Source organism: Hippocampus bargibanti, linkage group LG01, assembly GCF_051943395.1.
Source record: "Hippocampus bargibanti isolate YZ-2025 linkage group LG01, ASM5194339v1, whole genome shotgun sequence".
NCBI lineage: Eukaryota > Metazoa > Chordata > Actinopteri > Syngnathiformes > Syngnathidae > Hippocampus > Hippocampus bargibanti.
In genome coordinates this window covers 27292753-27303340 of record NC_142734.1, presented here as the reverse complement: position 1 = coordinate 27303340, position 10588 = coordinate 27292753, and the positions used below count along the sequence as shown (strand labels likewise).

At 44.9% G+C, this 10588-nt stretch overlaps 1 protein-coding gene across 1 annotated transcript; it reads left to right on the top strand.

Annotated features, from left to right (window-relative positions):
* The first annotated feature begins 412 nt into the window (after positions 1-412).
* Positions 413-10314, top strand: pgm2l1 (phosphoglucomutase 2-like 1). Its single transcript, XM_089006610.1, has 12 exons — positions 413-716; positions 2699-2866; positions 2934-3040; positions 3570-3654; positions 3726-4006; positions 4539-4731; positions 5990-6268; positions 6537-6630; positions 7878-8007; positions 8090-8285; positions 8571-8704; positions 9985-10314. Exons 1-12 carry the CDS (start codon positions 606-608, stop codon positions 10085-10087), a joined length of 1881 nt encoding a protein of 626 aa, XP_088862736.1. The 5' UTR covers positions 413-605; the 3' UTR covers positions 10088-10314.
* Positions 10315-10588: the final 274 nt, after the last annotated feature.

Here is a 10588-nt window from a genome sequence, read left to right as displayed (position 1 = left end):
CTAATAATTCATGCATAAAATATGACATGCCATTTTTGTGCACATTATTCTTGTATTGCTTTTATACACTATCTTAAAGGACAACCAACACCATTTTTGTGTTTCCTAACTGACTTGTTTCTCCAGGAAGGCAAGACGTCTTCGGGTGACGCCACAAACAAGGGGGCGGGACCTTCTGAAACTGGCCACTTCCGGGTTCTTTTTTTTGTTGTTGCAGATTTTGGACACTTTTAGTCATTTTTATTGGTGTTTTGCATTTGACTAAAAATATCATACTGCGTGTTTTGGGTATTTTAGATGCTATAAAACGTTTTTCTGGTGTAGTTAGGAAACACAAAAAAGTGATGTCGGTTGATGTCAACGGTATTTGCCGTTCACAAGTTTAAGGGCTAATATTTTATTTTGAAAGATAACCGGAAACGGTGCTGACTTGCAAACACTTGACTGGCCAACTTTTTGGGTTGGGGTTGGTTTTGGTTTTTTTTTCATTTATTTTATTTTCGTTGACGCAGCCGATCAATTTAGCGTCCGACTAAGCAATTAGCTTTAGCAATACCATCGTAACGTGGTCACTATGGTATTTAGCTCGCCAGTCTCGGGTCGGCATGGGCGACGCTGAGCGGGACGACGGAGCCGCGGAGGCCGAGCGGAGGACGCCGAGCAGCGGCGATGAGAAGGTGGACGAGGCGCTGCGGCGCTGGATGCTCTGGGACAAGGTGAGCTTTCAAGTCAAACGTCACCCGCCCCGCCCGTCAATCACAGCGGTTGCCGCCACGCACTTTCATTGACCTCACCAACAAGCTTCGCGAGTCACGTGTGCCTGATTGTAGACAAAAACAGGGTGAGAGGCGAACTGTCACGTGATCAGTCCTTCAAAACCAAAGCCTCATCCCCCCCCCCCCCCCAAAAAAATACAACGAGAATCTCGGACCTCTTTCCCAAACGAGATGACAAAAAACGTTTTATTTTATTGACGTGGCTTAAATTTGTGCCAACAACAAAACGAATGTTTGCAAGAGCTACTAAATCTTCTGGAAAGTGGCCGGAAAATGAAAGTCCTGCGCCTCCTAGCTTCTTTAGAAAAGGTCATAAACTCTGATAACCTTTGGTGCAAATGTCAATTGCTCATTTTACTTACGCGTCATTTGACACGGGGCGCGTGCACGCACACGTACGCACACACACACACACACACACACACACACACACACACACACACACACACACACACACACACACACACACACACGCTCACAATTAATGGATGGTCAAGAGAATTATAGGTCATGCCATTTTTTTTAAACGGGCAATTTATTTAAAAATTCATTCATGTTTAAAAAATGCGAATGCAAATCACAAAAAGACATAATTTAAATCATCCAGAACATTCCATTAGTTTCAGTATTAGTTTTAGTTTTAAAAAAATGTGTGGAGGATTTAAAACACTGGTGTCAAAGTCAAGGCCCGAGGGCCATTTCTGGCCCACCACCTCATTTTATTCGGCCCATGAAAGTGAATCAAACTTGTGATTTTTAAATTTTTTAATTCAAATTTTAAAACTAGTTATTCATTAATTACTTGTGCGCTCCCGATGTAATATGTGGAGGGGATGAAACATTCTAATGGCTTCCCCAAATTCATAAAGGCCCCCGAGAAGAAACCGTAACTTCAATGTGGCCCGTGGCAATAACTTTGACACCTTTGATTTAAAGGACAACCGACGCCTCTGGACAAGTTGTTTCCATAATTTGTAAAATCACTTCAAATGCCTTCTACTGAGCGTATTTTACAAAGATTCCACCACATATAGCTATATTTTACGTTTTAAGACTTGCACTGAATATTCAGCAAGTCTTGTTTTCAAGTTGGTGATGATTCCTGACGTGACGTCACTGAAGGAACACCCCTGACTGAGAAAGCGACACACAATGCATTTTGGGTACTTTGTTTGGTCTGAAAACTTCGTGTTGATCCGTGTTGATGGCGAAATTAGAAGGAAAACACATAAATAACGCGACGGTGAATCGTTGTGTGTTGCACCAAGACTACTATTTGATACTAGTTGACACAAATTCCCAGCAGACAAATCGGTCTATTTTCAACGGAGCTTGTGCACCATCTTGTGCATTTTCTGGGACACTACATGCTGTCCTTGACAGCTCGAATTGATATGGGAGGACTCCTTTAATCGATTGCAAACATTTATGCTTTCCTCTTCAGAACTATTTCAATCATATTCATAACTGGATGAGTAACAAGAAAGCATCTTCTCCAAATCTGAAGCCATTGTTTTGATTCTACAGCAAGGAAAGACATCCTCGCGTGACGTCACAGACAAGGGGGCGGGACTTTCTGAAACTCGCCATCTCCGAGGTCATTTATAAGTAGTTTTAGGACACTTTAACTCATTTTTATTGGTGTTTTGCATTTGACCAAAAATATCAGCCTGCGTGTTTTGGGTATTTTAGATGCTGTAAAACGTTTTTCTGATGACAGTTAGGAAACAAAAAAAATGGTGTCGGTTGTCCTTTAAATTATCCAAGTATTAGTATTAGTTTTAGTTTAAAATAAATACTCATGTGGAGGATACAAAAAGTGTTACAGTACGCGCTGCGTACTTCAAGCTCAAAAAATAATATTATCTAAAACACTTCAAAAACAACCCATAGCTTACTTTTTTTTTTGCGTTGTTTTTCAGAACGAGTGGACTCGTGCGCAGACGCTGGCCTTGCTCGGGTCGGCGAGCTTGTCCGAGCTGCAGCGCCGGTTCTGCTCCACGTTGACGTTTGGCACCGCCGGTCTGAGAGCGCCGATGGGTGCGGGCTTTAACCGCATCAACGACCTCACCGTCATCCAGTCCACACAGGTCAGTGTTGTCTTGATGTGGATATCTATTTTTTGTTTTTGTTGTCATGTTTGTGTTTGTGTCGCAGGGGTTGTGCGCCTACCTGCTCAAGAGTATTCCAGACGTGGCCCACAGGGGGGTCGTGGTGGGCTTTGACACCAGGGGGCAGCCCGAGAGCGGCTGCAGCAGTCAAAGGTCAGTAAAGTTACATCGTCTGTTGTTATGGAAACATCCTGTTTACATGTTGTTCCCGTAGAAACAGCATATTGGTCACTGTGCCGTTAGCTTTTTTTTAATAGATGTTGCTATCAACATGGGTAAACGTGATATTGACTTTTAAAGAGCTGCTTGATAGTTGTTTCCATGGAAACGTCTTGTTTCCATGTTGCTGCCATAGAAACAGCATCTTTGACACTGTGCCGTTAGCTTTTTATTTTTAGATGTTGCTATCAAAACGGCGGCTCGACAGTTGTTGCCATGGAAACGACAATTTGCTCGCGCCGTCGGTTGTCCTGTTGCGCGTTGCTATTGAAATCACATTTGGCATTATATGTTACCATGGGAATGAAGTTACGGGTGCACGTGTTGCCGTGGAAATGGCTGCGGATGCTGAACAGGCGGTCACCATGGAAACAACATGTTTTGTTTTGCTGCCGGGGACACGCCGCGTTGCATTCCGCGCAATGTGCGTTGTCATTGTAATGTAGCGGTGTGATCTTCGCAGGCTGGCGTCGCTAACGGCGGCCGTGATGCTGAGCAGGGACGTCCGCGTGCATCTCTTCTCCGGCTACGTGCCGACGCCGTACGTGGTGAGCAGACGTAACTTCTCCTAACGAGATTTTCGCCAGTGCCCGCGTTGATTCCGTCGCGTGTCTTGTAGCCCTTCGCCGTCCAGGAACTGGGCGCGGCGGCGGGCGTGATGATCACGGCGTCTCACAATCCCAAAGAAGATAACGGCTACAAGGTGTACTGGCGCAACGGCGCTCAGGTGACGGCGCCGCATGACGGCGCCATTATTGCTAACGCGAAGGAGCATCGGGAGCCCTGGAGCGACGCCTGTTGGGACGTCGGGCTGGCACAGCGCAGCCCGCTGAGGAGCGACCCCCTGGGGCGCGTCGACGCCGCCTTCATGCGGTCCGTCGCCCGCCTCTGCTGGCACAGGTGAGAAGGATGTAATGGACAAACAAATTTTTTTCATGTTGTTGTTGTTATAGGAACAAAAGAAATAACCCGTTTTCCTGTTGTTACCGTGGCAACGTGGAGAGCATTCACAACATCTGCAGCTGTAACGGAAGAGTTAACGTCAAGAAAGACATTAAAAACAGCAATAAGACAGAACACTTGGCGTAAAATGAGTTAAGGGGAGACTGGCAGGGTTGCCATGGTAACAGCACATTGCGGTGGCAATCTCATATACAGCCCTGGCCTCGGTAATCCCATTTGCAGTCGTTGCCGTGGCAACAGCATATTTACAGCTGGGTCATCGTGAAAACGCTAGCTCTGGAATGGTTGCCACGGATACGGCAGATCGACCGCGGCACCGGAGGGTGTAGCTTTGCTGTTGTGGCCATGGCAACGACCCACTTGCAGCATCCTGGTTGCTATGGGAACGACTCATTTGGCATCTTTGTGAAAAACGTCCACATTTGCGGCTGATGGCGGCGGTGTTGACGTGTGGTGTGCGTGTGTGCAGGGAGGCCAATTCGAGATGCCAGCTGAAGTTCGTGCACTCGTCTTTCCACGGCGTTGCTCACGACTTTGTCCGACGCGCTTTCGCCACCTTCGGCTTTGTTTCGCCGCCCGTTGCCGTCCCAGAGCAGAAAGACCCTGACCCTCAATTCCCGACCGTCCACCTTCCCAATCCTGAAGAGGGACACTCGGTCCTGGTAGGACGCCATCTTCTTCTTCTTCTTCTTCTTCTTCTTCTTCTTCTTCTTCTTCTTCTTCTTCTTCTTCTTCTTCTTCTTCTTCTTCTTCTTCTTCTTCTTCTTCTTCTTCTTCTTCTTCTTCTTCTTCTTCTCCTCCGTCTCCTTCTCCTTCTTTTTCTTCTTTTTCTTTTTCTTCTTCTCCTTTTTTTCTTTTTCTTTTTTTTCTTCTCCTTCTTCTTCCTCTTCTCTCTCTTCATCCTCTTCTTATTCTTCCTCCTTTTCTTCTTCTCTCTCTTCTTCCTCTTCTTTATCCTCTTCTTATTCTTCCTTCTCTTCTTCCTTTAATTCTTCTTCTCTCTCTTCTTCCGCTTCTTTCTCTTTTTCTTCTTTTTCTTCTTCTTTCTATTCTTTCACTTCTTCTTCTTGTTCCTCTTCTTCTTTCTCTTCCTTTTCTTCCTTTTCTTCTCTCTCTTCTTCTTCTTCTCCTTCTCCTTCTCCTTCTCCTTCTCCGTCTCCGTCTCCTTCTCCTTCTTTTTCTTTTTCTTTTTCTTTTTCTTTTTCTTTTTCTTCTTTTTCTTTTTCTTCTTCTCCTTTTTTTTCTTTTTCTTTTTTTTTCTTCTCCTTCTTCTTCCTCTTCTTATTCTTCCTCCTTTTCTTCTTCTCTCTCTTCTTCCTCTTCTTTATCCTCTTCTTATTCTTCCTTCTCTTCTTCCTTTAATTCTTCTTCTCTCTCTTCTTTCGCTTCTTTCTCATTTTCTTCTTTTTCTTCTTCTTTCTATTCTTTCACTTCTTCTTCTTCTTCCTCTTCTTCTTTCTCTTCCTTTTCTTCCTTTTCTTCTCTCTCTTCTTCCTATTCTTTATCCTCTTCTTATTCTTCCTCTTCTTCTTTAATTCTTTTTCTCTCTCCTATCTTCCGCTTCTTTCTCTTCTTCTTCTTCTTCCTCTTCTTCTTCTTCTTCTTCTTCTTCATCTTTCTCTTCTTCCTCTTCTCTTTCTTCTCCTTCTTCCTCCTCTTCCCCCTCTTCTTATTCCTCCTCTTCTCCTTGCTCTTCTTCTCATTGCTCTCTTCTTTCTCTTCCTCTCCCTCTTCTTGTCTTTCTTCTCCTTCTTCCTTTTCCTCCTCTTCCTCTTCTTCATCCTCCTCTGTTTTTTCTTCTTCCTCTTCCTCTTATTTTTCTTCTCCTTCCCCTCCCCCCTCTTCTTCTTCCTCTTCTTCCTCTTCTTCTTCCTCATCTTCTTTTTCTACTTCTTCTTCTTCCCGACGTCACCTTTCCAGGAGCTGTCTTTTCGTCTGGCCGAGCGGGAGAAGGCCGCTGTGGTCCTGGCGACCGATCCGGACGCCGACCGCCTGGCGGTGGCGGAGCTGAGCGACGGGGGCGAGTGGAAGGTGTTCTCGGGAAACGAGCTGGCAGCCTTGCTCGCGTGGTGGATGTTGTCGTCGTGGAAGAACGCGGCTGGCGACGGCGCCGACTTACGGGATGTCTACATGCTCACCACCGCCGTCTCTTCCAGGATCCTCCACTCGCTGGCCCGGCAAGAAGGATTTCATGTTGAGGTGAGTCCTCGCAGGGTACTCATCTGAGTGGTGGACAAGTGAAGCTTCGCGATGGCCAAGTGAAGCTTCATGAAGCACTCGTGATCGTTTTTTTACTCTTCTAGATGGCGCTCTTGTTTTCAAGACGCAATCGGATCGTAACACATTTGCGTTGCACTAAATGAAGAGCCCCATCGAGGGGAGTCAAAAAAGCCTCATGAAGCTTCCTTCTCCCATCACTCAGTCCGTGCTATGTAAGTGAAGAACTTAAACATTTTCTCGTCAACAGGAAACACTTCCAGGCTTCAAGTGGATCGGCAACAGAATTCAGGCCCTCGTAGCAGAGGGAAAGACCGTCTTGTTTGCCTTTGAGGAATCTATCGGTATTTACAATACAATACAATGCAATACAATACGATACAATACAACACAATACAATACAATACAATACAATACAATACAATACAATACAATACAATACAATACAATACAATACAATACACAGTGTTTGAAAGAACGTCTGCGCGGAGGCCCGGGGCGTACAACTTTTACGTTGGGCGTACAACTTTCAAAATGTCTCGGCCAGGGTGGCCGACAACTTCTTCAAGAAAAAAAAACAAAAAATGATTATTTTCAAATCAAACATTTGTTTTATTCAATAAAGCAAAAGCTACAAGCAAACCGCTTCAAGCCACGTGGACTCCTCTTTCTAAGCTTTCAAAACTTTCAAGTACACTTTTCAGTCACGGTATAGTCCGAAGCACAAAACAGGCTTCTGATTGGTTGCCGTGCCGAGTATGCAAATTGCCAAATGTGCATGAAACAGGCTTCTGATTGGCTGCTGTGCCGAGAATGCAAATTGCCAAACAAATGTTTGTTTACCGTGACTATACCGTGATTGAAAAGTGAGTTTTTTGAGTTTTGAAAGGCGCTTAGAAAGAGGAGTCCATGTGGCTTTGAGCAGACAAAGCAACACAAACATTGCATTGACGACAAACGACAACTGGAGCAAAATCTTCAACAAGGGATATTTACCATAAATTAAGCAAGGGAGCATTTGTGGTAAGTACTTCCTTAATTAAAAAAAAAATCCTTTATATATAGCAACAATGTTTTTTTTTTGCGATTAGTTGTCTTATTGCACAGGTGTCAAAGTCAAGGCCCGCGGGCCAAATCCGGCCCGCCACATCATTTTTTTCGGCCCGCGAAAGCAAATGATACTTGTTAAATTCCATGATGATTGCTAAAATCTGAGCCAAAATTTCATATTTTTGGATGTCAACCACAATAAAAGTCATTATTCTTGACTTCAGATTTGAAAACGAGTTATTCATTAATTTGCTGTGTGCTCTATATGTAATATTTGAAGGGATTTAAACATTCTAATGGGTTCCCCAAATTCATAACGACCCTTGAGAGGAAACCATAACTACAATGTGGCCCGCGGCAAAAAATGACTTTGACACCCCTGTCTTATTGTGTTTAAAGTTGTGAAAAATGGGGCAGGTAACTTTATGGCCGGGCAGGCAACTTTTCAGAGTTGTCTGCCCGGGTGTCCGCTAACTTTTTGTCACGAGTTTCAGACACTGCAATACATCTTGATTTATGTAGCGCTTTCACAACACCGCAGGGTTCCTGTGCGGCAGTGGCATTCCCGAGAAGGACGGGGTGAGCACTGCCGTCGTGGTGGCCGAGATGGCGGCCTATCTCCGTGACCGGAATCTCGGTCTCCAACAGCAGCTGGACAACATCTATCAAATGTAAGGACGCTTCCCGCCAAGCACATGGAACTTCCTGTGTGTCCGAACGGCTGCCCCCACCTTGTCAACTTGCCTTGCGCAGGTACGGCCATCACATGTCGCGAACGTCATACGTCATCTGCAACGACGGCGTGACCATTGGCCGCATTTTCGCTCGCCTCCGAGACTTTAGCGGCGACGGCGACGGCTCATATCCCGCCGCCTGCGGTGGGATACGCGTCATCCACGTGAGAGACGTCAATAGGGGATTTGATAGCAGCCAAGCGGACAACCGCTCGGTATTGCGTCTTCTTACTCGGACTGTTTTTTTCCATTTCCCTATTCCTTCCTTTCTTCCTTCTTCCCTCTTCATTCCTTCTTTATCACTTCCTCCTTGTGTTTCCTCCATTTCCCTCTCTTCGCTTGTCGTCTTCCTTCATTGTTCTCCATCCGTCCTCTCCTTCTTTGTATCCTTTTTTTCCCTTCATTCCTTCCTTGGTCTTTCTTTTTTTACTGCTTTTCTACCCCCCATCGTTCTCCCGTCCCACCCGCCACTAAGCTTTTCCCCTGGTTTCCCGGCTCAGGTCCTTCCCGTGAGCAGGAGCGGACACATGATCACCTTCACACTGGAGAACGGCATTGTAGCCACACTGCGGACGAGCGGCACCGAACCCAAAATCAAAATTTACACTGAATTGTGTACCGCGCCTGGAACCAGGTGACACCATCCTCATTTTTGTGTTCTAAACCTGTCAACCAATGACAATGATTCACCCCCAGCCCACTCGCCAATGCATTTTCAGCCATTTATTGAACAAGTATTACATGAAAACACTCGCAGAATTCACATCCAGAAACATAAATGAAGACGAGGCACCACCCTCCCGATGTCCCTCACAAGGCCACGCCCCTTAAAGGACAACAGACGCCTCCGGACAAGTTGTTTCCATAATTTGTAAAATCACTTCAAATGACTTCTACGCCGATGACATTTTTATCTGTTGCCGCGATTGGTCAAAACTAAAATTTGGTGGGCGTGGACACATTGACGGATCGCTCAACCAGATAGCCCTCCGCCATTTTGCTCGTTGCCATCGACCAAAAAATGACATGACAGTCGCTCAGGAAACAACAAATCAGAGCTGAGCTTGTGAATGGCCTGATTGGTCGGTCCTTGAGCGACTGTGATGTCATTTTTGGTCCACAGCAAGCGGCTAAATGGCTGCTCCCCGAGATGGATCCAAGAAAGTGGTGCATTTTATTGCTAATCTCATATTTTGCAAACTAGCAGAATTTGTTTAGTATGTGTTTGTGTCTTGACTAAAAATATCAGCCTGCGTGTTTTGGGTATTTTAGATGCTATAAAACGTTTTTCTGATCTCAGTTAGGAAACAAAAAAAATGGTGTCGGTTGTCCTTTAACTCATTCACTGCCAGACGATGTCCAAAAATGTGTCCACTCCAATGCCAGGGTATTTGTCATTCTCACTCAAGTACCAGGACCCATAGAATATTGAGTTTTAGGACTACATAAACATTCAATGCAGCATAAGAAACCTTAGACTCTCTTCTTTCATCAGAAAGAACAAGTTAATTCCTAAATTATCTGGAGTTATATGAACTTGAAATGAGGGTGGCTGTCCAAAATACAATGCAATCCATAAATGTTGGTTTATATAAGGCTTTAACAGCTGAAGCTGGAATAAAGCGCTAACATGGAAAAAAGGGAAATGCTGCCCTCTTGTGGAAAGGAAAAAAAACATTGCCAGAGGCCATGGCCAGTGCTTTATCGGCACCCACACAAGAAAAAACTAAACCCAAAAAAAATCGGGAATGGAACTCTACGTCATATTTTCAATTCCCAAATAAATTTGTGAATGGCAGTGAATGAGTTAGTGTGAAATAGTTATCCAATAAAAACAAAGGACCATTCAGACGTTTGACCGAACGACCCAATCAGAGTGTGACGTTCCTTTCCTTCCTTTCGATTGGATTGTAGTGACCCCTCTGGCTTGGAGGCAGAACTCCAAAAGGTGACGGATGCGCTGCTGGACGATTTCTTGGAGCCGGAAAAAAACAACTTGATTCGCCGTGCTGTCTAGCTTCACCCCATGTCGTGATGTCACTTCCTGTTCCGCTTCGTCGCGCACCTTTAGAATCGAACGTCAAAGCTCAAAGCCACCGTAATGATGTGGACGAATCGAAAGTGAATGTTTACATGTGTGGAGCGTGAAAAGACGATGATACCTTTTATTTATTTTTCTAACGTTGCAGCTTTCTGTGTTTGCAAACATTTTATTTTTCGCAATAAAGCCGGCTTAGGTCAAAAGCGAAATGTCGTTTCTGTGCTTGGTAATTTTTACAGCGGTTGGAGGAAAAAGAATTTGTTTTTGAATTGGAGTACGCCGATACGTCAGCTTACAAACGCTTTAGCTGACGAACTTTTCGCCTTACGAACATTAGATTCGCAAGAATATAATCTTGGCATACGAACTAGTTTTCGGCCGACGAACCAAACCACACAGCGCTACGGTGGCTGGCGGACGAGTTTTCGTCACCACCTTTCTTTGAGTGCAGATGTGGTTTGTTATTGAGTGGAGTAC

What these genes read in the sequence shown, in the direction of transcription:
- pgm2l1 (XM_089006610.1), top strand. Translation starts at nt 606, where the DNA reads ATGGGCGACGCTGAGCGGGACGACGGAGCCGCGGAGGCCGAGCGGAGG. An exon ending in ACGTGCCGACGCCGTACGTG is followed by an intron (nt 3,655 to 3,725) that starts GTGAGCAGACGT and finishes CGTGTCTTGTAG; the next exon opens with CCCTTCGCCGTCCAGGAACT. An exon ending in CTGGACAACATCTATCAAAT is followed by an intron (nt 8,008 to 8,089) that starts GTAAGGACGCTT and finishes TGCCTTGCGCAG; the next exon opens with GTACGGCCATCACATGTCGC.